Below are 24,535 nucleotides of genomic sequence, written 5' to 3' on the forward strand. Positions count from 1 at the left end.
TTATTGTAACGTATAGTTTGTACAAACTTTAATTACACATTTTCAATTAATATGATCAATTCATCACATATTTTGAACGTGGCTTTTTCTACTTTCCCTCCTCCACATTTCCCTTTACCCTGCCCTTAAGTTTCAAGGCATCAACCAGCTTGAAATCAGAAGATATGTATAGCCCATTAGATACCAAGGCCCCCCCGCCCACTTACCCTCCCCGAATCTCCTCCTGGAACCTTCCTGCCCGATCCCTGGAGTTAAAACCTTTATCAGTTCCCTTTCCAATTAGTGCTCCCTTCTTCCTCCGGATCGACTTCTACAAAATAGTCAAGGAACTCCACATAATAATTTGAGTCAGACTGTGCAATATTGCGCATGAATTTTCAAGACGATCTGTTCAGTGCTTTTTTAGTTCTGGATTTTTTACATTGTTAGCCTGAATACTATTGGTAGTGATAGAGTCCATATGGGCCCTCCATTGCTATTTTGTGCCTCAGGCATGGATTTCCTCACACTAACAATAACCAACAATAACACTGACCCCATCACATTTTGAAGAAAACATGTTTCCCAGTTCCTTGCCTGCAATAACACCCAACCTTCTACAAGGGACACACAAAGACTCACTTATTAAATATATAAGAGAGGTCAGTTAATTGCGGATTTCCTTTAAACGTGAAGTCTGAATTTTCATTTCCATTGAAAAATGGTCACGTAGATTTAATATAGCCAAAACCACTGCATTAGGGTCCTCTTCAATCAGCACTGGAGAGCTGACAAAACGGCGGGCATTAGATAGACAATTTTCTTCTTCCCTAATGCCTAATGGGTGAGATGACAAAGCAAGAAGAGTTATTCCGCGTACCAAAAATGGGGGGGCGAATTAAAAAAAGACCCATTAAGCTGATCTTAGAAACAAACTCATTTGGGTTCCTACCCATAATTTGTTTTTTTATGTCCTCTAGTACAGAACCCATCTCGATAATCGAGGGTGGTAGAGACGAAGTACTTACACTGCCCTCTGAATTTACATTCCGTGCCCCCTCTCCACCACTAATCCCCACATCAGGTTCACCCAGAGGACCTATTTTGACTGGTGAAGGGGGTAATGGGAGAAGAACGTAGAAAGGTAATTCCATGAGCCGAATGATGCCCAACAGCACTCATGGAGAACTTGCTGGATTTCGATATATGGTTGATGTAGCAAGGAATTTTTTAAATGTTTGGTTTTACTATCTTGGAATATTTGGATTGTCTTTTTTGATGTCAATATGTAATGGAAATGTGTTTTTTCTAATCAGTGCAAAAGGTTAAATCTTTTAGCCACATGCACTTAGAAATAATAATAAACACATTTGTACCACCCAAGTCCAATCAGTTATTTGACATACAAAAACGTGCCCTTGTCATGGTTTGAGTTTTTAATAGGCAACAACTGCTGAAATATACTGACACCTACGTTTAAGAGAACAGCTCTTCGAATTAGTGACCACTGATTTTACAAGGGGTTAAACCTAGATATCCGAATTGCTACTAAACATGCAATTCCGAAAAGAAAACTTCAAACAGCAGTATTTAGAAAAAGGGATTCCCAAAACACAGCACATAACAAAATAAGACCAAACCACTGGCATGCACAACAGTTGCCAATACTTGTTTTGAATTTCAGAGCAGAAGTACAAATGTCCAAGCTGTGATTAGTCCCAATGTAGTTAACCCCTTTAATAGATATATTTCCTACTGAACTGAGCAGGAACGATTCCAAGAGGAAATTGGTTTTAATTGAAGCCATGTGGAGAAGGCCTGAGGAAAAGGCAAAAAAGGAAAAGGAAACAAGGAAGCGATGCAGGAGGACTCCAGCGTGCCCCCAGCATCCAGTCAGCCCATTGATGCACACTCGGTCTCACCCGCGATCAAAATGGCGGACCGCATTGCCGTGGAAACCAACAACACGATCCGCCCCAGAAGCTTTGCCACCGCCGGCACGTGTCCGGATTGGGTGCCCTCCCCGCCTGCCAGCGCCTCGCCTCCTGCCTTAAAAGGAGTGGGAGAGCACCGGCAGGCAAAGCCGTGTGGAGAATGCCTGAGGAAAAGGCCTTCTCTCTCTGCTGATCTCCGCTGCCGCGCCAGGACGCTTATGCCACGTCCAGGCCTTCTGAAATCTTGAGAGCACAGGCTCCTCGCTGCTCGCCTGTCACTAGCCATGAGCCCAGCCGAATCCACAAGGTAAGGAGTCCTGCACCCCCCCTTGCCCTGAGACTAACGAGGCTTCGCTTGCGCATGCATGTAGTGCAGCCCCCATCACAGCCTCAGCCCACGAGTGCCCGGAACGCACGCCTACCAACCAGATGTCAGGGCCCTGCCCGTACCAGAAGCGTGCACCCTCCCATACCGCTCAGGCACAAATCCCTCGCATTGACCAGTATGCAATGCATCACAAACCTTATGGATCTAGACCAAAAAACTATGACGCCGGAACACTATTACCTAATACGCAAAACTCACCAAACAAAGACCTCCAGCCCCATCCCACTGATCACTAAACTTGTGGCCACTGAGCCCACCCCAACAGCTCACCTCATCTTGACCAGAACATCACACACCCTTGCCCCCATTGTAAACTGCAATGCCATGAATGCCACTGTGTCTGCCACCCCTGAAAATGGGTGCCCCAATGCCAATATTGTGGCGCCACATTCTCCCACCCCTATTATGAACTGCAATGTCATGAATACCACTGTATCTGTGTCTGCCACTCCTGAAAACGGCTGCCTCAATGCTAATACTGTGATGCCACATTCTTCCAACCCTATTATGAACTGCAATGTCCTGAATGCCACTGTATCTGTGCCTCCACCAGCCATACTTGGGCCCACCAATACCGCCATTACCACGACCACTGATGCACCCACCACCCCACTCAACACCTCCATCCCACCCACATCACTTCACCCAGTCACCCCTAAACCACATCTCAAGTGCACCATGATCAATGCCCAGTCCATTAACGCACATACCCTGGACATTCACAACCTTATCACCACTCATGACCTAGACCTTCTCATGGTCACTGAATCATGGTTGCACGAAGCCTTAGGTCCTGCACTCTCTATTGCTCTCCCGCCAGGCTATTCTATTACCAGGCAAGATCGCCTATCCAAAGGTGGTGGCGTAGCACTTATTGCCAAAGACTGCCTAAAATTGGTAAATCCATGAACAACAACAGCGACTACCTTCAAATTAAATTTAATCTCTCTCATCACTGCACCATTGCCATAAACCTCATCTACCGCCCACCAGGCCCCCTAGGCGACTTCCAGGCTTCCCTCACCCACCTTCTGACCGATAACCTCAAGAAGTCATCCAAAGTCATCCTACTCTGTGACATTAACCTAGGCCTTAATGTCACGCTAAGGACCGAGCAGCCAAGTCGCTTAACTCTGCTCTTGAGACCATAGGGTTCAGGAACTCTATTTTTGGCCCCACCCACACCCTAGGCAGAACCCTGGATTGGATTGCCCAGCATAACTGCCCACTCCTCATCACAGGCAATACCCCTACACCATGGTCCGACCACCACATTATCACATTCAGCATTCCCACCACCTACTCCTCCTCCTCCGCCCTCCCCAGCCCCTTCCACAAGCCCTAGCTAGAAGTTCACACCAACTCACTAGGAAAGGCTTCTACCCTTCCTCCAGGGCCACCTTTCTCCACTGTCCCAGAGGGCCTCGCCCTATCTTATGATGCCACTATCAAATCAGCCATCAACACCACAGCTCCACTTAAACCGCGCAAAACCAAACCTGCCAGCCACTCCGACTCCTGGTTCACCCCTGACCTCCTCACACTCCACACGGAAAAATGGGCTGCCCTTGTACGATGGCAAACCTCCCACTCTGACAAAGACAAACTTGACTTCAACGTCCGCTCCAAAGAGTAAAAGAAGGCAATTAATTATGCCAAAGCTAAATCCTTTGAATCCAGGATCACCAAAGCCAAATCTAATACAAAAGAACTCTTCTCCATCTTCAGACAATTAGAGACCCCTACCCCTGCCCCCCAGAACCTCACTAAGGATAAAACATGGTGTGACGAAATCCAAGCAGCTATGCTTAACAAGCTAAACTCGCTCCAAACTAAAATACAAGCCACTATAGACTCATTCCCCAAAGCTCCTACCCCCCCCCCCCGACTTTTCCCTGCGTTTCCCATTCAAGTCCATACAGGAGAAAGACATGATCAACATCATGAGATCCATAAAGCCATCTAACTGCAAGGCTGACTCCTGCCCTGCCACAATTATCAAGGACTGTGCTGATACCCTTGCTCCATTCCTAACAGCCTTCGTCAATGCCTGCTTTGCCACAGGGAAAGTCCATTCCTGCCTCAAGGAAGCCTGGGTCCACCCCCTCTTACATTTTTTTTTTATAAAACACGCTGGACCCCACCTCTCCAAACAACTACAAGCCCATCACCACTGTCCCATTCCTACTCCCGATACTGGACAAAGCAGCCTACCTGCAGGTGCAACACTTCATTGAGGAAAACAAGCTCCTAGGACTACGCCAATCTGGATTTCACCCTAGGCACGGGACTGAAGAACAAGTTACTTCTTACCTTGTAACGTTCTTTCGACGGGATGTTCCTCCGACGTATTCCTCATCTTAGATATATCCTTCCAGCTCTGCTGGCCTCGGAAAATTTTTTCTCTAGAGGGCGCTGCGCGTCGACGTCCCTCGAGTCGATGTCCTTCGACAGCCGCCGTATCGACGCTCGACATCATCCTGCCTATAAAGGCCGCGCGCAGCGTCCGTTGCTCAGTTCCGTTTTGTAGCCCACAGTATTACTGTCTGGACTAGACTAATCACCCTGAAGGAGCGTAAGCTGCAACAACAAGGGAAGTAGAACTGCGGGGATGGATGGGAGGGTCGATGAGGAATACGTCGGAGGAACATCCCGTCGAAAGAACGTTACATGGTAAGAAGTAACTTGTTCTTCGAAGGGATTGTGTCCTCTGACGTATTCCTCATCTTAGATAGGCTCCCATAGCAGTATTCTATATTCGGAGGAGGGAGTACTGACTTCACGCTGTCTTCTATTGATGAATAGAATGCAGTACAGCCCTTCCAAACCTAGTCTCTTGACTAGAGGAGGAATCCAGATTGTAAAAACGTGTAAAGGTATGGACAGACGACCATGTAGCGGCCGCACATATGTCTTTAACCGGCACGCCTCTTTTGAGGGCCGATGAAGCTGCAATACCTCTGGTCGAATGAGCCCTAAGGTTTTGAGGGGGCTCTTTCCCTGCCAGTTTATAACATTCCAGAATGGCTAGAATGATCCATCTGGAAATGGTCTGCTTAGTTATTGGTAACCCCAGCTTGTGACCTGCGTAACCTACAAACAGCTGGTCTGCCTGTCTTATCCTGGCTAGTCTACTAATGTAAAAACTTAAAACCCTCCTAGAGTCTAGTCTGTGTAACCTCTCTTCCTCTTTCCCCGGGTGAGGAGGAGGATAGAAAGATGGTAGGGTAATCTTCTGAGAGATATGGAATTCAGAAACTACCTTTGGGAGGAAATTAGGCTTCACTTGCAGGACAACTTTGTCTTTGTGAAAGATTGTATGAGGGGGTTTACAAGAAAGAGCTTGTAATTCGCTCACCCTTCTAGCAGATGTAAGTGCTATTAATAAAACAGTTTTAAGGGTAAGGAATCTTAACGAACAAGAATGGAGAGGTTCGAAAGGTGTACCCATCAGGAAAGTTAGTACTAAGTTTAAATCCCATAGGCGAACTTGGAATGGTCTTGGGGGATAAACATTGGTTAACCCCTTTAGAAACTGTATTACCAAGGGTAATTTGAAATAGGATGGTTCTTCCGCAGTACGCTTAAAGATAGATAGCGCTGTGAGATAGCCCTTAATGGTGCCAACTTGAAGGCCTGAATTTGCCAAATATAGTAGGAAGGACAAAACCATTGGTGTACCACATGAAAATGGGTCGATATTCTGTTCTCTACACCAGCTGCAAAATCTGTTCCAACGGCAGCGGTATAAAGACTTTGTTGCTGGCCTCCTTGCCGAAAGCAACACCTCCATAACATCATCAGGGAGGTCCCAATCCTTGTACCTCAGCCGTTCAGAAGCCAAGCGTGAAGGTTGAGGGTTTTGATGTCTGGATGGAGAACCTGACCTCCCTTCTGTGAGAGTAGGTTCTCTCTGAGAGGAAGTCGAATTGGAGGGCAGATGGACCAGTCTAGAAGGTCCGGGTACCACGTTATCCTGGCCCAATCCGGGGCAATTAGGATCATGGTTCGCCGGAATCTTCTCAACCTCCTGATCATTTGAGGAATGACAGGGACCGGTGGGAACGCGTACAGAAGCGGAAACTCCCAGTCCACTATGAACGCGTCTCCCAGAGCTCCTCTCGGAGGAAATTCCCTTGAGCAGAACAGGTCGCATTTCCTGTTTAGGCTGGTGGCGAACAGATCTACCTGAGGGGTTCCCCAAAGGGCGAAGATCTCTTGAAGGACTTCCTGAGCTAGCTCCCACTCGTGGGAGACTGTGTTCTGCCTGCTCAGAGCGTCCGCTGTCAAGTTCTTCTCTCCGGCTAGGTGAACTGCGGAAAGAGAGATTCCTTCTTGGATTACCCAAAACCAGAGCTGCATCGCCTCTCTGCACAGGGGTAGTGATCCTACGCCTCCTCTTTTGTTGAGGTAATGCATGGCCACCGTGTTGTCCGTCATTATCAGGACGTTCTTCCCTTGTACAGCTGGCAGGAAAGCCTTCAGCGCAAGTCTGATGGCTCTCAGCTCTAACAGGTTGATGTGTAGTCTGGACTCCGATGGAGACCAACGACCGCTGATGGTCAAGTCGTTGGCGTGGGCTCCCCACCCCGTGAGTGAGTCATCCGTGACTACTGTCATCTCCGGCCAGGGTTGCCAAAACTGTTCTCCTTTCAGAATGTTCTCCTGACAGGCCCACCACTGAAGGTCTCGAGCCACCCTGCCGGGAACCTGAAGAAGATCTGTCATTCTCCCTGAGAATTGTGACCACTGAGTCCTCAGTGCCCACTGGAGGGATCTCATTCTCAGGCGAGCCTCTGGCACAAGGAAAATGCAGGATGCCATGAGGCCTAGCAACCTCAAAAAGTCGAAGGCTGGGAGACGTTGGGCATGTTGGAACTTGGTAACCATCTGTAGAATATCTTGAGCCCTCACCTCTGGTGGCGAGGCTTTTCCCAGGGAAGTATCCAGGATCGCTCCTATGAACTGGAGTCTCTGCGATGGTATCATTTGAGACTTCTTTAAATTGAGGGAGAAGCCCAGTTTGTGAAGGGAGTAGCACACGTGATTTAGCTGGATCTGAGCTTGCTCCGGAGAAACAGCCCTGATCAGCCAATCGTCCAGGTAGGGGTAGACGTGAATCCCTTCCCTCCTTAGACTTGCAGCCACTACCGACATTAACTTGGTGAAGACCCTCGGGGCGGAGGTCAGCCCAAATGGCAGTACTCGAAATTGATAGTGAGAGTTGCCAATTGCGAACCTCAGGTATTTCCTGTGTTTGAGATCGATAGGCACATGGAAATAAGCGTCCTGAAGGTCCAGAGATACCAACCAGTCCTGAAACTGAAGGGCCTGGAGGATCTGAGAAAGAGTGACCATCTTGAATTTGTCTTTCCTGAGGAATTTGTTCAATTCTCGCAAGTCCAAGATGGGTCTCAGTCCTCCATCTTTCTTCGGAATGAGAAAGTAAGGGGAGTACCAGCCCTTGTTCCTCTCCGCTACAGGTACCGGTTCTATGGCACCTTTCTCTAGCAGGTCCAAAATTTCCTGCAAGAGGAGCGGATCTGGAGCTTTCTGAGAGCTGATCCCCGGTGGATGACTCTGAGGTATACGTAGGAAAGGCAGGCAGTAACCATGGGCGACTGTTTCCAATGCCCAAGCATCTAACGTGATAGCCTGCCATACCGTCAGATGTTGAGTCAACCTGCCTCCTACAGGTGTCCTGTGAGGGGAGTCCTCAGAGTGGTTTTGGGGCCGCTGATGCAGATGCCGATGGTAAAGAGGCACCTGCTGTTGCTGCGGCTTTAGAATATCTACCCCGTCCACCTCGGGTAGTTCTTCTTTGACCCCTTTGAGCCGGTCGTCCTCTACCTCTTCCGAATGCGGAGTAGAAGCGAAAGGACTTGCCCCTCGCAGAGGTTCCTGTGGGACGAAAATGAGTCTGACGGATTGCAGCTCCTAGGGATTTTGCTGCAGCTTTTGAAGTTTGCAGTTTCTCTAAACTGTCATCCGCCTTTTTCCCGAACAAAGAAGAGCCATCGAATGGCATGTTCAAGAGCCTGGCTTGCACATCTGGGGCAAAACCCGACTTTCTCAACCAAGCGAATCTCCTGGTTGATGTACTTGCCGCCATTGCTCTGCTGATACTGTCAGCCGAATCAATGCCCGTCTGGAGGGATTCGCACATAGCGTCTTTACCGTCCTGTATAATATTCAGGAACGCATCCCTTTCTTCTCCCTCCGGGATGCAGTCAGCCGCTGTAGAAGCACACTCCCAAAGTGTATGGCTGAACCTAGCAAGGGTGCACGTAGCATTAACCGACTTTAACGCCATGCTACATGCTGAAAAGACTTTCTTTGCCATAGCATCATATTTTTTATCGTCCCTGTCCTGTGGGACTGTAGGATAAGCCGTCTTGACATCGGTAGAGGATGCTGCTTGTACCACCAGACTTTCTTGGGATGGATGTTTAGACAAAAACTCTGGGTCTGTGGAAGATACCCTGTACTTTGCAGACAGTTTTTTATTTACTGCTGGTATTACATCTGGGGTTTCCCAGTTTGTCATGATCTTTCTCTGAAGAGCTTTATGAAAGGGCACCACCGGATCCTCTTGTGGGCCTTTGTCAAGAATATCCGTGAGGTCATCTTGCTGGAAAGATTGTGAAGGTGCAGACCACCCCATGAACTCTGTAATCCTGGCCATTAAGGCTCTGTAGGGGGTTTCAGCATGCTCCCCCGGTTCTGGCTTGGCAAAATCCACCTCAGGGGAAGTGTCTAATCCACTTGCCTCATGTAAAGAATCATGAAGATCCTTTAATCTGCGCTCTTTAGAGGAAAATTCCTCTCTAACTGGGGTTACAGGTCCCTGTAACTCAAATGTGTCTTGTTCAGACAAATCACCCTCTTCTAAAATTGAGGATATAGTTCTCAATTGTTCTGAACTCATAAAGGGAGTAAATCCCATTTCCAAGGCAGAGGGTGCCGAACTTGTCATTATTGGCCTCGAAAGCGTCGATGTCGTCGACGCCGACGTCGAAGGCTTCGAGCGTGGCGTCGAAAACAGAGGTGGAGGCCTCGAGGACCTCGACAGAATTGGAATTCTACTCGACAATATCGACGTCGAGGGCCTGGGGATAGTCACTGGATGTGTGGTCACCGTGACTTTTCTTGGCGTCGACGCCGAGTCTACAGACCCGTGTGTCGAAGGTCCCCTCGACAACGGCGTCGAAGACATCGACCTCGACGTCGAGAGAACCTTCGTCGACGGCGTCGACGGAACCTTCGAGGAAGGTTTGGAGGTCATAGTCCTGCTCGAGGGTTCGAGACGCGCTCGAGAGGTTTCTTTCGCCGGGTACTGCGACTCGCGGCGTTTTTGACCTTCGGGTCTTTCGACCAGAGCATCGCTCTCGGCAGTCTTCGAGGGGGTCGAGGCCGCTTTCTCGAAGACGCTCATCATATTTTTTCGGAATTCCTCCCATTCAGCCCGGGAACTATGTTTCGTGGGGCAAGGGATTCTTTTTGGCGAAACAGAGGAAGAGGAAGACGGAGAAGGGGATCTTCGACGTCTCCTCTTCGAGTGCTTCGATCTCGAGGAGTGATGAGACCCACTCCGAGACCTGCTCAAAATCATTCCCTGTGATATTGTTGGTTGCATTTGTTTCATCAGGGATCATTGTTAATGGTTGGTTTATTATAGTACTCATCTGTGAAGGATACTAGGTTCACAGTTTCCATAATCAATGGAGTTTCCACCTACTAATGACTTGTAGATAGTACATACGCTAGATAACATGTGCTATCCTGCACATTAAGAAACAATTAGCAAAATCAAAAATATGATTGTTTTTCATAACTAGGTTCGGAGAAGAAATCTTTGGCTTGAAAGAAAATATTTTCACAAGTGCCTCCTGGCTGACAAAATCGCGCATTGACCGCGAAAGCAGAACAGAAATAATTTCGCTGCACAACGGAATTCATGAAAAAGAAGTGATCTGCCACTTCCCCCGCTCTAGAAATCAACCTTTAGTCCAACCACAAGAGCATATAAAGGTCAGTGAAATCTTGAGAAATGGGAAATAAAAAAGCCCAACTCACACAAACTTTTACCAAAAGAGTTTTTATTGTGTTCTTTCGTTGTAGACCAAGCATGAACACAAATTCCACTTCTCCATTTTTTACAGCATGAAAAAAAAGTGTGAAACACCTGGGGATTTGTTTTTTGAACTTTTTGTCAACTGAAAAACAATATACCGTCCTGAAGAGGGCCACAACTAAAACAGCAGAACACCAGGGATGGTGTTGATGTAATCTGTGTGCCGAAAAATATGTAGACATCCCACAGACACTACAACTAATGTGTCTTTTCTCTGCAGCATTAGAATTTTATGCTGTATACGTAGAGTATTCTCCCCCACGAAAAAATTGTAAACGAACCAAAATTGTTTGAAATAGTTTACCAAGGTGATCTGTTACAAATGTCACTATACTAACTCTAGACACCACTAGTAGAAAATGTGTTTTTGCTGGACTTTTTAACTTCTGAGTTTTCAATTTGCTTTAAGTTTATGAGGTGTCTTGCGGAAAGCACCCATCACATATATTTCTTTGTGTTATCAATATTTCTTTAATTAAAAAATGTGTTTTTACTCTGCCTACTCTTTGGAAAATAATGTTTGTTCTATGTGATTCCTAGATAGATAAAACAGATAATCACAATATGCTCTCCTTTTGTCCCTGACCCAAGTGCAAGGTGGACTAAAAGTGGGGTAATTGAGCTCTTTTGCGTGTTTTTTGACACTTCACAACTTAGTCCCTACTTCAGCTCAATCCCCCCTTTAACAAAACATTGGGTCTCAACCCTTTTTTACACCTGTTGGGTGGAAGCACCATATATGGCACTGGGACTGCCTCCTGCCAGACTCGATGGAGCCTTCACAGGGACAGCTTGTTGCGGCTACACCCTAGGGGAACAGAGCGAGAGCTTCTCAGGACTTTGAGAAACAAGGGAGCAAGCCAAGGCAAACCAAGAGGCTATCTTGCCTCTGTGTAGGAATCCATTGATTCCTATGGCAGGGCCTGGGTACCCCAAAAAGGAAGGTTGCCCAGAACCACTGCCAAATCAGAATGTAGCTGCCACCAGCCCATACCCTGTTCTGTGGGAAACACATGCACCCAGAAACATACACTAGGGGTACAAGCGTGTACCCCTACCCATGGGTGCCCCAGGGGTATTCCATGGGTACTGTTCAGCAAAAGGTAAAAATGATGAGCTGCACTGCCTGTGGTCCAAACTGGGCTCCTGTGCAGAAAGACACACCGAAACTGGCAACAGAGAAGTGGTAGTTCAAGGACTAGGAACATTTCCAGCATTACGACTGCAGGGATTTAGTAATCAGGTTTGAAAAAAGGGACTAGGGAAAAAAATACAATTAAAGCAGGACCTCTGAATAGGAATGTTCCAGGATGGGCTAAACTCAATTGTGATCCCTTAGAGCTCCCATTGATCCCCTTATGATCAAACAAATGTTCAAACCTATTCTAATAAGCATTTCCCCTTCCTGGGACACCATATTCTACAAACAAATGTCCAAAAGGCTGTGGCCAACAGAACATCTTCAAACCTAGTCTTATGAGTCCTCAGAGTTAAGGCTACCCCATGCTTCAACACAAAAGGCACCAACGTTTGGCCAAAGCAAGGGCTCAATAACAGTAAACTAAAAATGTCCATCCCTATATTAACCAAACCCCCAAAAAAACAACTGTTCCTATGAAGGATCCTTCAGGAGCTATTTCAAAGTCTGCACATCTCTCTCCCTCTGCCTTCACCACCTCTCAAAAGGTATTTGGCTCCACAGCTTTTTCTTTTTAGGCCTCTGCAGGATATTGAAACATTCACACGTAGGTTTGTCTGCTTGGAGGCCTTCAGGGTTAACAAAGGCCTTTCCTAGACCTTGGGTTGCTCAGTTTTCAAATTAGACCTCTAGGATTTGCTGCAGGCATCTACTGGCTTCAGGGTTTATGATGGGCCCATCCTCAACCTTGACTTCAGGATTTAGGACTAGCCCTTCCTGGGCCTTGGAATTTATGGCTATTTCTTCAGGGTCCTTTTCAGGCAGCCAATGTTTTCTTGCCCTTCTGCCATGGGCCTCAGTCCTTCCCAGAGGGAGATGGAGGGTACAAGGGGCACGGGTTTCTGGTGGAAATATTTTGGTGCTAGCTTTCCAATAATCCCCTCCAATGAACTCAAGAAGGGGTGTTGTGCCCTCCAGGGCTTACCAGCACTTCACCTCTCCTTTCCGCATCCCCGGCGGGCACAGCCTTCTTCCAGGCAACAGACTTTCCAGTTTTCTCACTTTCCAGTAGTTTCTTCTTGTATCAAGGGAGCATCAGCAGTTAAGTCTGCTTCCTCTGGGTTCACACGTGAGGCTTTTAGGGCGTCATGCTACTGTGTTTTCTCCTCTGGGATTAGATAGCCTCTCTTATACTTTTATGACCTCTTTTTAAGATGTTATTAGTCACGCTTTGTTATAGATAGTTTATTTTTCCAATTGGAAATCTTGCAGCCCAGCATACGAGCTAGGACCTTTGTGACGTGAGGCACAATCTTGGAGGTTGGCTGCTCCGCAGCGTTGCATGGTCTCTTCGGTCGGGTGTAGCATCTCACACGGTATGGGTGCTGGAGAACATGGTTGGCAAGCAACCCATTGCTTGCTTCTGTGTTCTGTAGTTTGCTCCCCTCTAGCGCACTCAGGAAATTAAGTTTCTAGGTGCAAGACCACACAGGGCTATTCTCGAGGACAACTTATTTGGTCTCTGGAGATAGTTGGCATGAGGGACCCTTCCTCACCCATCCCCCATGAATGTCTCCCTAACAAACAGTGGGGAGCGCCTTTGACTCAACCCAGGCATCAATGTACTGTTATTGCAACCTTAGCATGCTCAACACGTGTTCAAGCAGTCTGTGTAATCCAATTGGTCACCAATGCAAGCACACACGGCATTGAGGCTTTTGGGTGAAGAAGAAAAAGCTGAATGTTAATATCCGGCCAGAACCGGCAGAGAACAATCAACCAGGTGTACATTGTGAAAAGAGGAATTCATGGCGATAGGGCTGTGAATCAAAGCAGCTATTGGTATTTAATAAGAACAAAGCGCCCTCACGATTTGAATTATCAAGAATAGGTGCGACGAATCCAAGGATGTCGTCCTTCTCCCGGAAGGGTGAACCCCTTTTTGTGTGACCAGGGTGGTGCAGCCCAGTCAAATAGTCACCCTGGGGGTGGTGCACTGCGGGAGGATGACATGGGCAGCGAAGACCCCTGTGTAATAAGGGATGACGGTCTGGATGAGACGCGGTATAACAACCACCAAAATGCCTCCCCCTCAGAAACAGAACAAAACACCCACATCATCCTTACCTCATCCCTCTACATACAGTTATCTGATACAGAATAAGCCGGTCTATCCCTCCAAGATAGGCAGCACTGGGACTAGGAAGAGTAGGGTCAGTATGAAGATTGTATTGCCTATAACCACTGACTCGGAGAAAAGGAGCGGAGGAATGAAGAACCCTCTGCAGAACCACTAAGCGCTCCAGCTCTTTTGAAGTGGAACTATACTGGCCGGACAAAAAAAGGGAATGACTTCATGCATGGACTGATCTTCCCAGGAGGAACCCCCAAGCTGGAGGCTGCAGTGAGAAGAACGGGCAAGACCTGGACGCTGCCCATTCAGCTGAGGCCCTGCGGAGCACGCTGCAGGGAACCGAGGGAAGCAGCAAGAGAAGCAGGCATCAGGTGGCGGCCCGGGAAAGCAGACACCACGAGAACCGCGGTCAAGCCTTGAGGGGAAGAATTGAACAAAGCCAGTGTTGGGGAAGAAACCCAATTTTGAGAAACAATATTTACCAAACAACAAGCATCGTCTTCCTTGTGCTAGTACGGGGAAGAGTGATAGAAGAGATGTGACAAACAGTGCCTGACAGAGTAGTGAACCAGGCTGGAATAGGCATAAGAGACATTGTAAACAAGAGAGAAGGGTCTGGGACCCACATGCGAATGATGAATATAATGTGAAAAGCAGTGCCTGGCAGGCGAGGGAACTGTGCCTCATTGTAGAGAAGTACAAACTTGAGAGAGGGGTCTGCGACCCATACGGTTAAAGACTATTATAGGACAGTTGATGCCTGGCAGGATAGCGAACCAGGCCTAAGGGTGAGAGACTGTAAAACAGACAAGAAGATCTGGTTAGAAGACAGAAAGAAGACAAGACCACAGGAAGAGGGATACAACCCTTGGCGGAAACCTATCAGAAGACACGGGGTTGGGGAGAGGAAAATAACACTTGGCAAGAAAGAAGATAAGACCAAGGGGCGAGGTATCCTTTGGCAAAAGACACTGAACATGCGAGAGAACGTCTCGCAGGATAGTGAACCAAGCTTTAGTAAGAGACACTGCAAAGTTGAGCAGGGGGTCTAGGATCCACATAACAAGAAGAGACGACCAAGGGGTGAGAAATGTATCCTTTGCGAAAGACAGATGAAGCACAAACAGAGAGAAAGATTCTCTAACTAAAATCAAGAAAAGACCAGGCAAAGAGAAAGAGATCCTTTGGTTATGAGAATATCAGAGGAAGGAATATATATCCTGTTTATGTCAAAAACCAGACAATATTGAAAGAAAGTCTAAGAAAGGCTTGGGGAAGAGAGACTCCTTCCCAAATCTTGTGTTTGGAACTATAATCAAATCACCCGAGAAGGTCTAGGGAAGAGACTTCCTCCCCATCTGCATGGAACAATACAGAAAAGAACCTAATAAAAACCAGGGGGGGGGGGAGAGAAGGATATTTCCCACATCGCACCAAAACTGCCTGAAATCAACCCCAAGGAGTGAGCCACCCTTTTGGAGTCAGGGTGTAGCCTACTTTATAGTTTTCTTTTGAAGTATAATGGACAGAAATAGGTTTGGGACATAGGACAGTGGACTATTTGTTTTTTCCGGACATTCTGACACCATCCTTCATTTTGTTTGAGGGAGGAAAACTCTATCTATAGCTATCCTAGCTATAGGGACAGGTAGGGTTTTTCCTGATTTTCTGTTATAAGGTTTATGCCAACAAAGATGCCACCTTTGTATCTCATGTCTACTTCACCCTTACATAGGGCACCTACATAGGGCACCTCTCCTTGTAAAGTGTTGTTCTTGCACACTATTTTCTACAGCCCTCTACCACAGTCTTTACCTTAACCAAATCCAAATCTGACAATGGGAAAAGCATAACCCCCCCCCACTTCTCATATCTTTTACAGCTCTCTGTATCAGTCACATGTGTGTCAACACAGCATATTAAATGTAAAAGAACAGGTTGGAAGGAGAGCAAACATATCTGGAGCATCTTACCAGAGGGCGGTAGTCGAAATGTATCGCACAAATTCTGTAAAAGGCAAAGGGTCTGATGATGCCCCACAGCTACGGCACACACACTTTTGAGAAGATGAGAGAAGAAAGAACAAGTTAATTCTTTGATACAAATGACAATAGTCAGTTCTCAAATATAAAACTGCAGCAAACACCCCTGACCTGTTCATAAAGAGTCATGGCAAACTTCTGATGAGTGATGCATGATTTTGATGTACACATGTCCTCCTCACAGTTTGGCACAATATGGAAATGAATCCGCTCAAGTATGTTCTCCTGAAACAAATGTTTAGACTGTAAGACAAGTTTAAATCTGCTTTATTCAATATATCTAGCTTGAACAGCAGCAATACTAAAATATAAAACTACATATTCAATTAAAAATACGTAAAATAAGAAGATTTGAAATGCTTGATTAAAAGGGCTTCCTTTTTGATTTTTGTTCCCATCCAACCAGGGTTTCAAAACTATTAAATCAAGGCATGGGGGCATCTTCTAATAGCATTGTAGTCGTACTGGTATAGAGTCTAAGCCAATAATCCTGCATCTACATAATGATTTGAGTGGCCACATTTAGTCTTGTGATACATCCATTTGTTTAAATGTTAACCTGAAGCAGTATCAACATGAGAAACTTCACTGATCTCTGGTAAAATGTCATTAAAAGAAGGCAATTTGAGTGTTGTCTACAAAGTTTCCTCACTTTCCATAGGAATTATAAATGTCTGAATATCAACCCTCAGAAAATAGAGGGTGGGCATTTGATTTAAGAGTGACCAGACCGGGTACTTGGATCTAAACTCCAATTAGAAAAAGTGGCTGTGTCTAAAGTCCAGTACAATATGAAGCATTTCAATCTTGGCTTGAATAAACATTGTCTGCTTATAACAAATGCACTAATTTCAACCACACATTAAATACAATTGGACCAATCAATGCAACGATATCCAAGCATTTAAAGAACTTGATTTCGGCATTTCACAGGAAAAAAAATGGGGGACTAATCGGACTGCAATTCATGAGGCCGAATCTGAGTACTACTTTGATTTATTTAGGTAAGCCGGCACATTAGGATGCTCGATCATCCTTAGAGTAGTCCAACAAGCATTCACTGGTTTATTTATTTATTGTTGATTTATATAGTGTCAGCTTCAATATAAAAGAGGACTTCTCAGAGGCCAAGAAGGTGGGGAGAGGAGAAGACAAAGCAGGACACACTTGCTGACCATTCACGGGACTAGCTATATTCAGATCAGAATAAGAGCTGGAGGAAGAGGACATCAGGGAGGAGTTTAGAAACAATCGCCATCAAAGTGAGTAGAATTTGGGGGTAGGAATTTTTAGGTGGTAAAAACAAAAAGTTCTGCAGCTCTTCATAAGAGACAGGCACTAGTGACAGCTATCCTGGGCAGAAACTGCCATTCAGGTGGGAAAGCTTGTATGAAGGTGTGTTCGTTTTTTCCTGACTAACAAAATGCCTCCCTTGCTTAATTGCATATGGAAAAAAAGTTCCACAGAAAGGCACCGCCCATGCTGATAGAACGTTGTGCTAGATGTTTTTTCCTGAAGGTGCAAGGTGAAGGTTTTGGAGCAGACAAGTATCTTAGGGTTTATTCTGGTTGGGGTATTAGGAGCTGGTAAGTTTTAAGGAGTTTTGCCCTGGAGCGTTTTACGGATAAAACACAGGGATTTGAAGACAATTCTTCGTTCCACAGAAACGTAGTCCAGAGTCTTGAGGGGTACCTTGATGTGGTTGCAGGTTTTGAGTACTAAAATAAGCCTTGACCTTTTATTCTGAATCAGCTGAGCGAGATATTTTGGGAGACGCAGGTAAAGGTTGTTGCAGTAGTCTAGCAAGACCATAGCCTTGTTGACTTCAATTTTGTATTGAAGGTTTAGGGACTGCAGGATCGTTTAAGCATATGCAAGTGGAAATTACACATTTCGGAGAGTTACTTTATCTACCTGCTGAAAGAAAGTTTATCTTTAAAATATATGGAAACTTTTTTGTTACAGGGGCTGTCTGGGGATGTTGGGAGGCCAGGCGAAAAGAAGGGTACAGGGGGTCCTCATGCCTAGGAGAATGTGTTTTTGCAGCATTTAGGCAGGTGTGATTGTCAACAGACCAGTCTTGGCGGTTAATCAAGCACTTAGTAATGTCAAGTGATGCGCTGGGTGACCTACGTATCTTCAAGACGATTGGGTGGCATCTAGAACCGTTTGAAATATCTATTGAAGGTATCAAATATATCAACAAGTCGTTTATCTAGAAATTAAAAAGGAGGGGCATGCAGCCAGAACTTTAAGGTAAGCCAGTGGTACTAGTGAAAGGTTTGGAGTGGAAAGAGACTAATTACACTTCAGTGATTGCCATGCGGGTAGGAGATCCAATGTAGAGCCGAACTCTCGAAGTTGAAGCAATGCTGGAGCCTTTGGAGCAGGGTTGAGTGATTCACGGTGTCAAAAGCAGCCAACAGGGTCAAATAAAAAGACAGCAGGGGAGTTTTTATCAGCAGGGCAGCTATTGTCTGCCAGGGACAGTAGGGCTCCCGTCATGTGCAGCAGAGCAGAGTCTGTGCAGTGTGCTGGTTGGAACCCCGATTGAAATCAGTGGGTTTTCTTTTTTTAGTAATCAATGAGTTGTTTCGTAGACCTCTATTCTAAAATCTTGGCCATAAACGATAGATTCGGACTGCAATTTCATTTAATCCTAAATCCTAGACTATTCCCTTTTATATGGCCGATAGTATGCTGAACATAACAAATCCCAAATGTCATGCCACTTCATCACAAGGTAGCCAGACAGGTGCCTGAGGATGATCCAGTATTGCTTGCGTTTGTTCCTACTAAGGTTCTGGTGATCAAACGAGCCAAAACAATTGTAGCTGTTTTAGAGAAGAAGCTGGATCAGTGTGCGCTGGGTAAATGAACAATCATTCTGTGAAGTCTACTACAAAAGATCCCCACTGTGTTGAGAGAATGTACTTTGTTCCCTTCTGTATTGTTCAAACTGCAGTTTATAGTTGTTTTTTATTCGTTTAAGGTCTTTTACATAGTGCCACACTCGTCTCCTTCGGGGTACTTCTGGACACGTATCTGTTTTTGATTGCAGCACTTGTGCTTCAATGGAAAAAAGTCACCTATTTAATTGCAAGTACTTTTAATTTGCTAGAAATGGAGCATGGGGTAGTATTTCCAACCAATTATAAAATGGTTCCTATTCTGTTAGCTTTGTACTCTAATTATGAAGGAAGGGCCGTGCATAAAGCCGAGTACCGAGTCAGTTCATTTGCAAGTACCTTGGTTTCTAATCTGCAAAGTGAAATCTCGCCATCAGACATTGATCCTCCCAGTAGAATTAAAGGAACGCGATTTTAAAATTCAAAATAACAAAAACAATTCTAAAGAGGAAAACAAAGGGAACCACCTTGAACAAAAAGAAAGGTTCTAAAACAATACAGATAGGTGCAATAGGCTCCTTGCTAAGCAGTCTCGTGCAACTCTTAACCGATTACCTTTTTAATGGTCCCACATATAGAGTGGAATTGTCATTTTAACAGTACACAAGAGGGTCACCAAAGAGCGACACGGAAGATGGCACAAGTGTCCTTGCAGTAGAACATAGCACCATTGATCTCCCACTGACAATGCACATTCCAAGGGAAGATAGTTACCCAAGAGGCTTACATTTCATACTGAGAACAGATTATCCTACAATAAAAAACAGTCTATGATGCGTATCTAGTGCCAGGAGAAAGGAGCGGTGTTCAAGGTATGTGAGAAAAGATTATGGCTTGGAGAAATTAGCTTCTTTACTGCCAACATGACCCCCATGTATACTTGAATATGTGTACAATTTTGCTACATCATTCATGGCCTTACACATCCAAAGGGAAGTTATCTTTGCTCACTTAAAATGTGCATTGCCCTGCTGAGGAGGCAGAGGGTTGCAGTAGCATACACGAACAGAGAAGTGTCAAATGTACAATTCCCTAGATTTTGGTTTCAGGCCTTTGCTCGCCTTTACTCTGCCATGTTGGTATGCAAGTTGTATTTATTTGTGCCTGCTTGCTCCTTTGTCACCACCTGAACATTGGATAACATGCACTACAAAAGTTGTTGACAGCAACATAAAACTACAAAAATTGAACGAGTAGAAAGAGTAATGAAGAACCCCCATCACCTTTCCATTCAGTCAAGATCATCATTTCTATCATACGACTGGAAAAAAGCAGCCCTCACCATGGCCAGGCCAAGACCAACAAAATAAGGGTCCAGCAAGCCAAGTGCCGCCAAAGCTTGCTTGAGGACTGAAAGAATCACAGCACCCGTGAGTAGAAGGTAGAGTAACTTGACATGCCATTGGACATAGTCAACAAAGTAAGAGTTTCCCCAAGAACTGTATCCAAATTGTTGTCTTGAGACAGGCACTAAGGTAACTGTGAAGTTAACCTAAAACCGTACAACTAGTCATTGACCAAACTATTATAAGTGGTTCCCATTTTACAAATACCATGCACTCAGGCTTCCAAACTAATTACTACAGAGAAATGCATAACTAAAGATTGCTCCCACTTTAACATAATCAGTGTCTCCCCATCAAAAAAGATGTTTAAATCAGTGTTTTAGCTACAACTACAGGAGTGTACGAGAAAATGAGCCTTTGATATGTATTTGCCAGCATTAATAGACATTCATAAAGATCATTGCCCGAACTGTACTGTACCATGGTCCTGTAAGAACATTTACATGGACCATGGTACTTGGCATATATATTTATATTTGACTGACAAACAATTAAATATCAGCTTTATAATAAGGAGCTAGATATATGCCTTTGATGCGACACATCAGTGAAAGCATGCATAAGGTAATCCATTTTCAGCTTTCCCCGACAGTGCCCACGGAGAAGAAATCACCTTTATGATTTGAAAAAATGTGATCTCTTTAAATGAAAGAGAACGTGTAAACTGTTTTTTCTCTGCGCCCTGATGCCTGAAGGTGTGCGCACGCTATACAAATGTAAACAAAAAAGAAAGAAAGGAATAAGCTTACAGTAAGGCCTATTTCCCCAAAACACACCACACACCACACACCGATTTGTCCTTTGGGTCCTTAATAGCATCTTTTAGAATGTCTCAGCAAAAGATTTACGACTGGCCTGCCAGTCTGAGGTTAGACACTCCGCCCACAGAACTATATTTGCACTACTTATACACCTTAACATTAACAGTAACGCATAACTCAATCATGGTAATCCTTTCTTTAAAATAAACGAGGATAACAACAAAATAATTTCCACATCAGACGATTTAAAAAAAATAATTGTGTTCCTCACGCAACCAACAGCTAGAAGTAGCATCATATAAAGACTGCCGCTATAGAGTTAATTCTCAAGGCGTTCCTCACTGCCTCCCAACCCTGAATGTGCAATGCACACTTGAAACTCAACCCTACCTAAACAGAGTTCATCCTCTTTCAGGGCATCAAACGCACCCAATTTCAAAACGGGCCGATGCAGATGGATCTCAAATCGAAAACTTTTTAAAAGTGATGTCTAGACTGCCAATGGTGTTGCACCTGTAAAAATGTAACGTTTTGAAAGGAACCTTTTTTTTTTTACATCTAAAGAGGGAATTCCATGTTCTTCCTCTCTTTTCATTACTTCAGTCCCTTTTTCAACCCATTTGGTTTCAGTTATAGATTTGGTAAAAGGAAGGCTTTGACATGGGATGCTGAAACTTAAATCTTACTCCCGCAGCTTTAAATGTCGCCTCGATGGAGGTCAGGGTGAATTTAAGTCACAAATAGGCTTTAAGGTTCATTAATCTTGTTCATGCTAACCCTCTCTGACAGGGTCAGAGTCATGACCCTGTCAGCTATCGGAGGAGAGCAAGGCTCCTCTCAACCTAGGTTAGATAGCCTAACAGGGCGTTGCTAGAGTCTGGTGTACCCCAGAGGCAGAGTTGGAGAAAGAGGGGCTCTGCAGTGTCCAACTCTCTTCCAAACAACAATGTCTGTATTGGTGCTACTGTCCTTTCCACCACACCTCAAAGCATCTTTTCTGGCTAGAGTTCTTTCTCGTCCCTTACAGGACGTCAAGACAAACTCCTGCGCTATGCCAAGAACAATCCAAGCTGAAACTAAAAGACAACTGTTAGAGTCCCAATTCACCAGAGGTGAACAGAGCCGTCCGGTAAGACACAGGAATCCCTGTGCTGGAAAGAGTGAAAAGAACTGAAAGAGTAGGGAGAGGGAAAAAAGGGAGGAAGTAGAAGGAGAGAAAGCAAAGGAGAATAGGGCATGGAGGGAGAGACGCGAGTTAGAGGAGAGAGGGAGACACGAGTTAGAGGAAAGAGAGAGGGAGAAAGAGAGGGAGACGCGAGTTAGAGGAGAAAGGCAGCGGAAGAAAAGGGATGGCAGGAGAGAGCATGAGAATATGCATTATGGGGACATTAGCATTAGGAACCCTTATGAATACCCTGAAGGAGTTGGAAAGAAAATGCCCCAGACTTTAGGCTCGCCCTCAAGACAAGCATAGATTTAGACAGTAGGAGTTACCAGTCACTAGTCTTTCATTATAAGATCTTTTGTGGGGAATTAGGGACGCTTGGGCCTGGGTGAAAGGAAGCCAGAAGCAGTTCCGGGATTACACTGGAGAACCCTCTGGCATCCTTAGTCTGGCCTAACCAAGTTTTCCCGACTCACAAATCTTGGAAGGTTTAATAAAAAATAAAAAAAACACCAGAAATGAATTTTCTTGCAAGTTCTTCATTACCAATTGCATTGCAGGCCCGTTCTAAGATTAAGATTTGGTAGGTAACCCTTAAATGCACAAAGATTACAGTGCACTAGCAACCTCATTAAAGCTGCATCCTATTATTCCTCAATACGACTATTCCCCGATGAATGGTGTGTTTGTTTATTTATATTGCACGCCGGACCCGAAGGTAACAGGGTGCAGAGGTTACAAGAAGACTCGCTGCTTAGGTTACACATGGCATAAGTACAAATCAAGAAGCTCACAGAAAAATACAGTTATAAAATGTAAAGAAATGTGGTTACAAAAATCACCAAAGCAAGGGGTGGAGGCCCGATCCGCTTTAGTACTCCTAGAATCACATGTGCAGGTGGCAGGCTGAAATTGCAAAGGAACTTGCTTTGGACCATAAATCTAGACAGCAGATTCAGCATCCACACAACCTTAGGTGGGGCAAAGACGAATTTCACCATGCCCAAAGGCAGAATAATTGAGATATTAAATTTAGCAGCAAGACATGAAATCCTAAGGAACTAATCAAAGTCAGTATATTATTTATAAGTAGTATCACAATGGAAAAGTGTGATCAGGGGTACACATCAAGTTGCAAGCTACTTGACAGACCACAAAAAAACGCAAAAAAACAAAACCAACAACAAAAAATAAAACACACCACACCCTTTGCAGCATCAACTTCAACGTGGATAAAAGCTCCGGAAGTGCTAAAAGTAATACTCACAAAGCATTCTGCGGCATCATCCATCAGGCCGAGCTGGAAACGGTGCTCATCCTTAAAGCTCTCAGCTAGGGCATTTCTCATGATGTCAGAAGGGAGTGCTTTCTCTCGGCTGTGTTGAAATTGTGCAAATATCGACTGAAAGCAAACAAAATAGGTCATCGGAGGATCTGAAGATCTTTCTTAATACTATGAAACAGTGTGACCGGAGAAAACAAGCAATGCTTATGCAAATATGACAAGAATTCATCCCTTAAAAGTTAAACTATGGAGAAGGCTGGTAATTAAGACAGTGGTCTAGGATCGACAAGTTTGACCTCTAAAGCAGTGTTTCTAACTTGACCGACTAGTGTGACCTCACTAGCAGTTAAAACAAGCATTGTCAAAAAGCAACATCTTTGGCTTTTCTGTAGGCAGACCTCCTCTCCCCCCCCATTTGTGTATATTTAGCATTACAACTTTTATATTTACTACAATTGTGTACAAGCCACCCCAATAAAATGGACATGTTAGTATTTTTCTATGAAAAAGAAAACAGATACACATGAGCTTAATCTACCATTTACAGTAACAACCTAGACCTGAGGCCAAACTATTGGCTTTATTAATGCCTTTTATTACTTACTGTAATCAATACATCCGAGCCAGCAGCAGTAAACGGCCACGAGTGGAAAAGTAGCCAGAGAAAGACACAATTTAACTAAATTGAAAATTGTGACTAGTTAACTTGAGCACAAGCAGATCAATAGAGTGCATTTGGGAGCAGGCGTATTACCGTTTAACTGCTGTAACACGGCCCAGCAGAATAATCTCCAGAACCACAAGCAAAGGTATTTAAGGCTGTATGGTGGGATGCTGTATTGCTTATAAAGCAAGTGGCACACTTGGTTAAGAAGTATTTATATCACTGGGAACAATCATATCTGCAATTCCCTCAACAACTTTCAGAAAGCAGTTTTTAATCACAAGTGAGACAATGAATTCGACAACAGAGAACTTGCCACTGATTTGCCTGATGTATGTATAGCCGTCAAAATAAGCCAAAATAAAGTGCCAAGCTCATCAACTATTTATTTTGTCATATAACAACCCTAACGCAAATCTAAAAATAAAATCAACACCCTATGTATTGTACATTATTTTGTATGAGTTTGGAGCACACGAAATGTGGAACTACTGCGCCCGATTAATTCTTGAACGTACCCTGCTGCATGTTCTGGTGCCTCTTAGGACAGTGCCCCGCTGTCCTGGACTGGGAAAACAGGCAATGAGCTGGAGACCCTGCACAGTTGCGCTAGGTAGAAAGAAGGGAAGGGAGCATGGTTCTCCCAACTGATGAGT

General features: G+C 44.9%; 1 protein-coding gene across 1 annotated transcript in view; it reads right to left on the reverse strand.

Annotated features, from left to right (window-relative positions):
• USP53 (ubiquitin specific peptidase 53) overlaps nucleotides 1-24,535 on the reverse strand; it is a 321,924-nt gene that overhangs the window by 191,983 nt on the left and 105,406 nt on the right. Inside the window, exons 3-5 of the mRNA XM_069630685.1 lie at nucleotides 23,198-23,332; nucleotides 15,861-15,974; nucleotides 15,681-15,763 (exon numbers count right to left, since the gene is read on the reverse strand). Coding sequence (XP_069486786.1) covers nucleotides 15,681-15,763; nucleotides 15,861-15,974; nucleotides 23,198-23,332 — 332 coding nt within the window. The remainder of the gene's footprint in view (nucleotides 1-15,680; nucleotides 15,764-15,860; nucleotides 15,975-23,197; nucleotides 23,333-24,535) is intronic.

Source organism: Ambystoma mexicanum, chromosome 6q (genome assembly GCF_040938575.1).
Source record: "Ambystoma mexicanum isolate Mex_15411 chromosome 6q, UKY_AmexF1_1, whole genome shotgun sequence".
NCBI lineage: Eukaryota > Metazoa > Chordata > Amphibia > Caudata > Ambystomatidae > Ambystoma > Ambystoma mexicanum.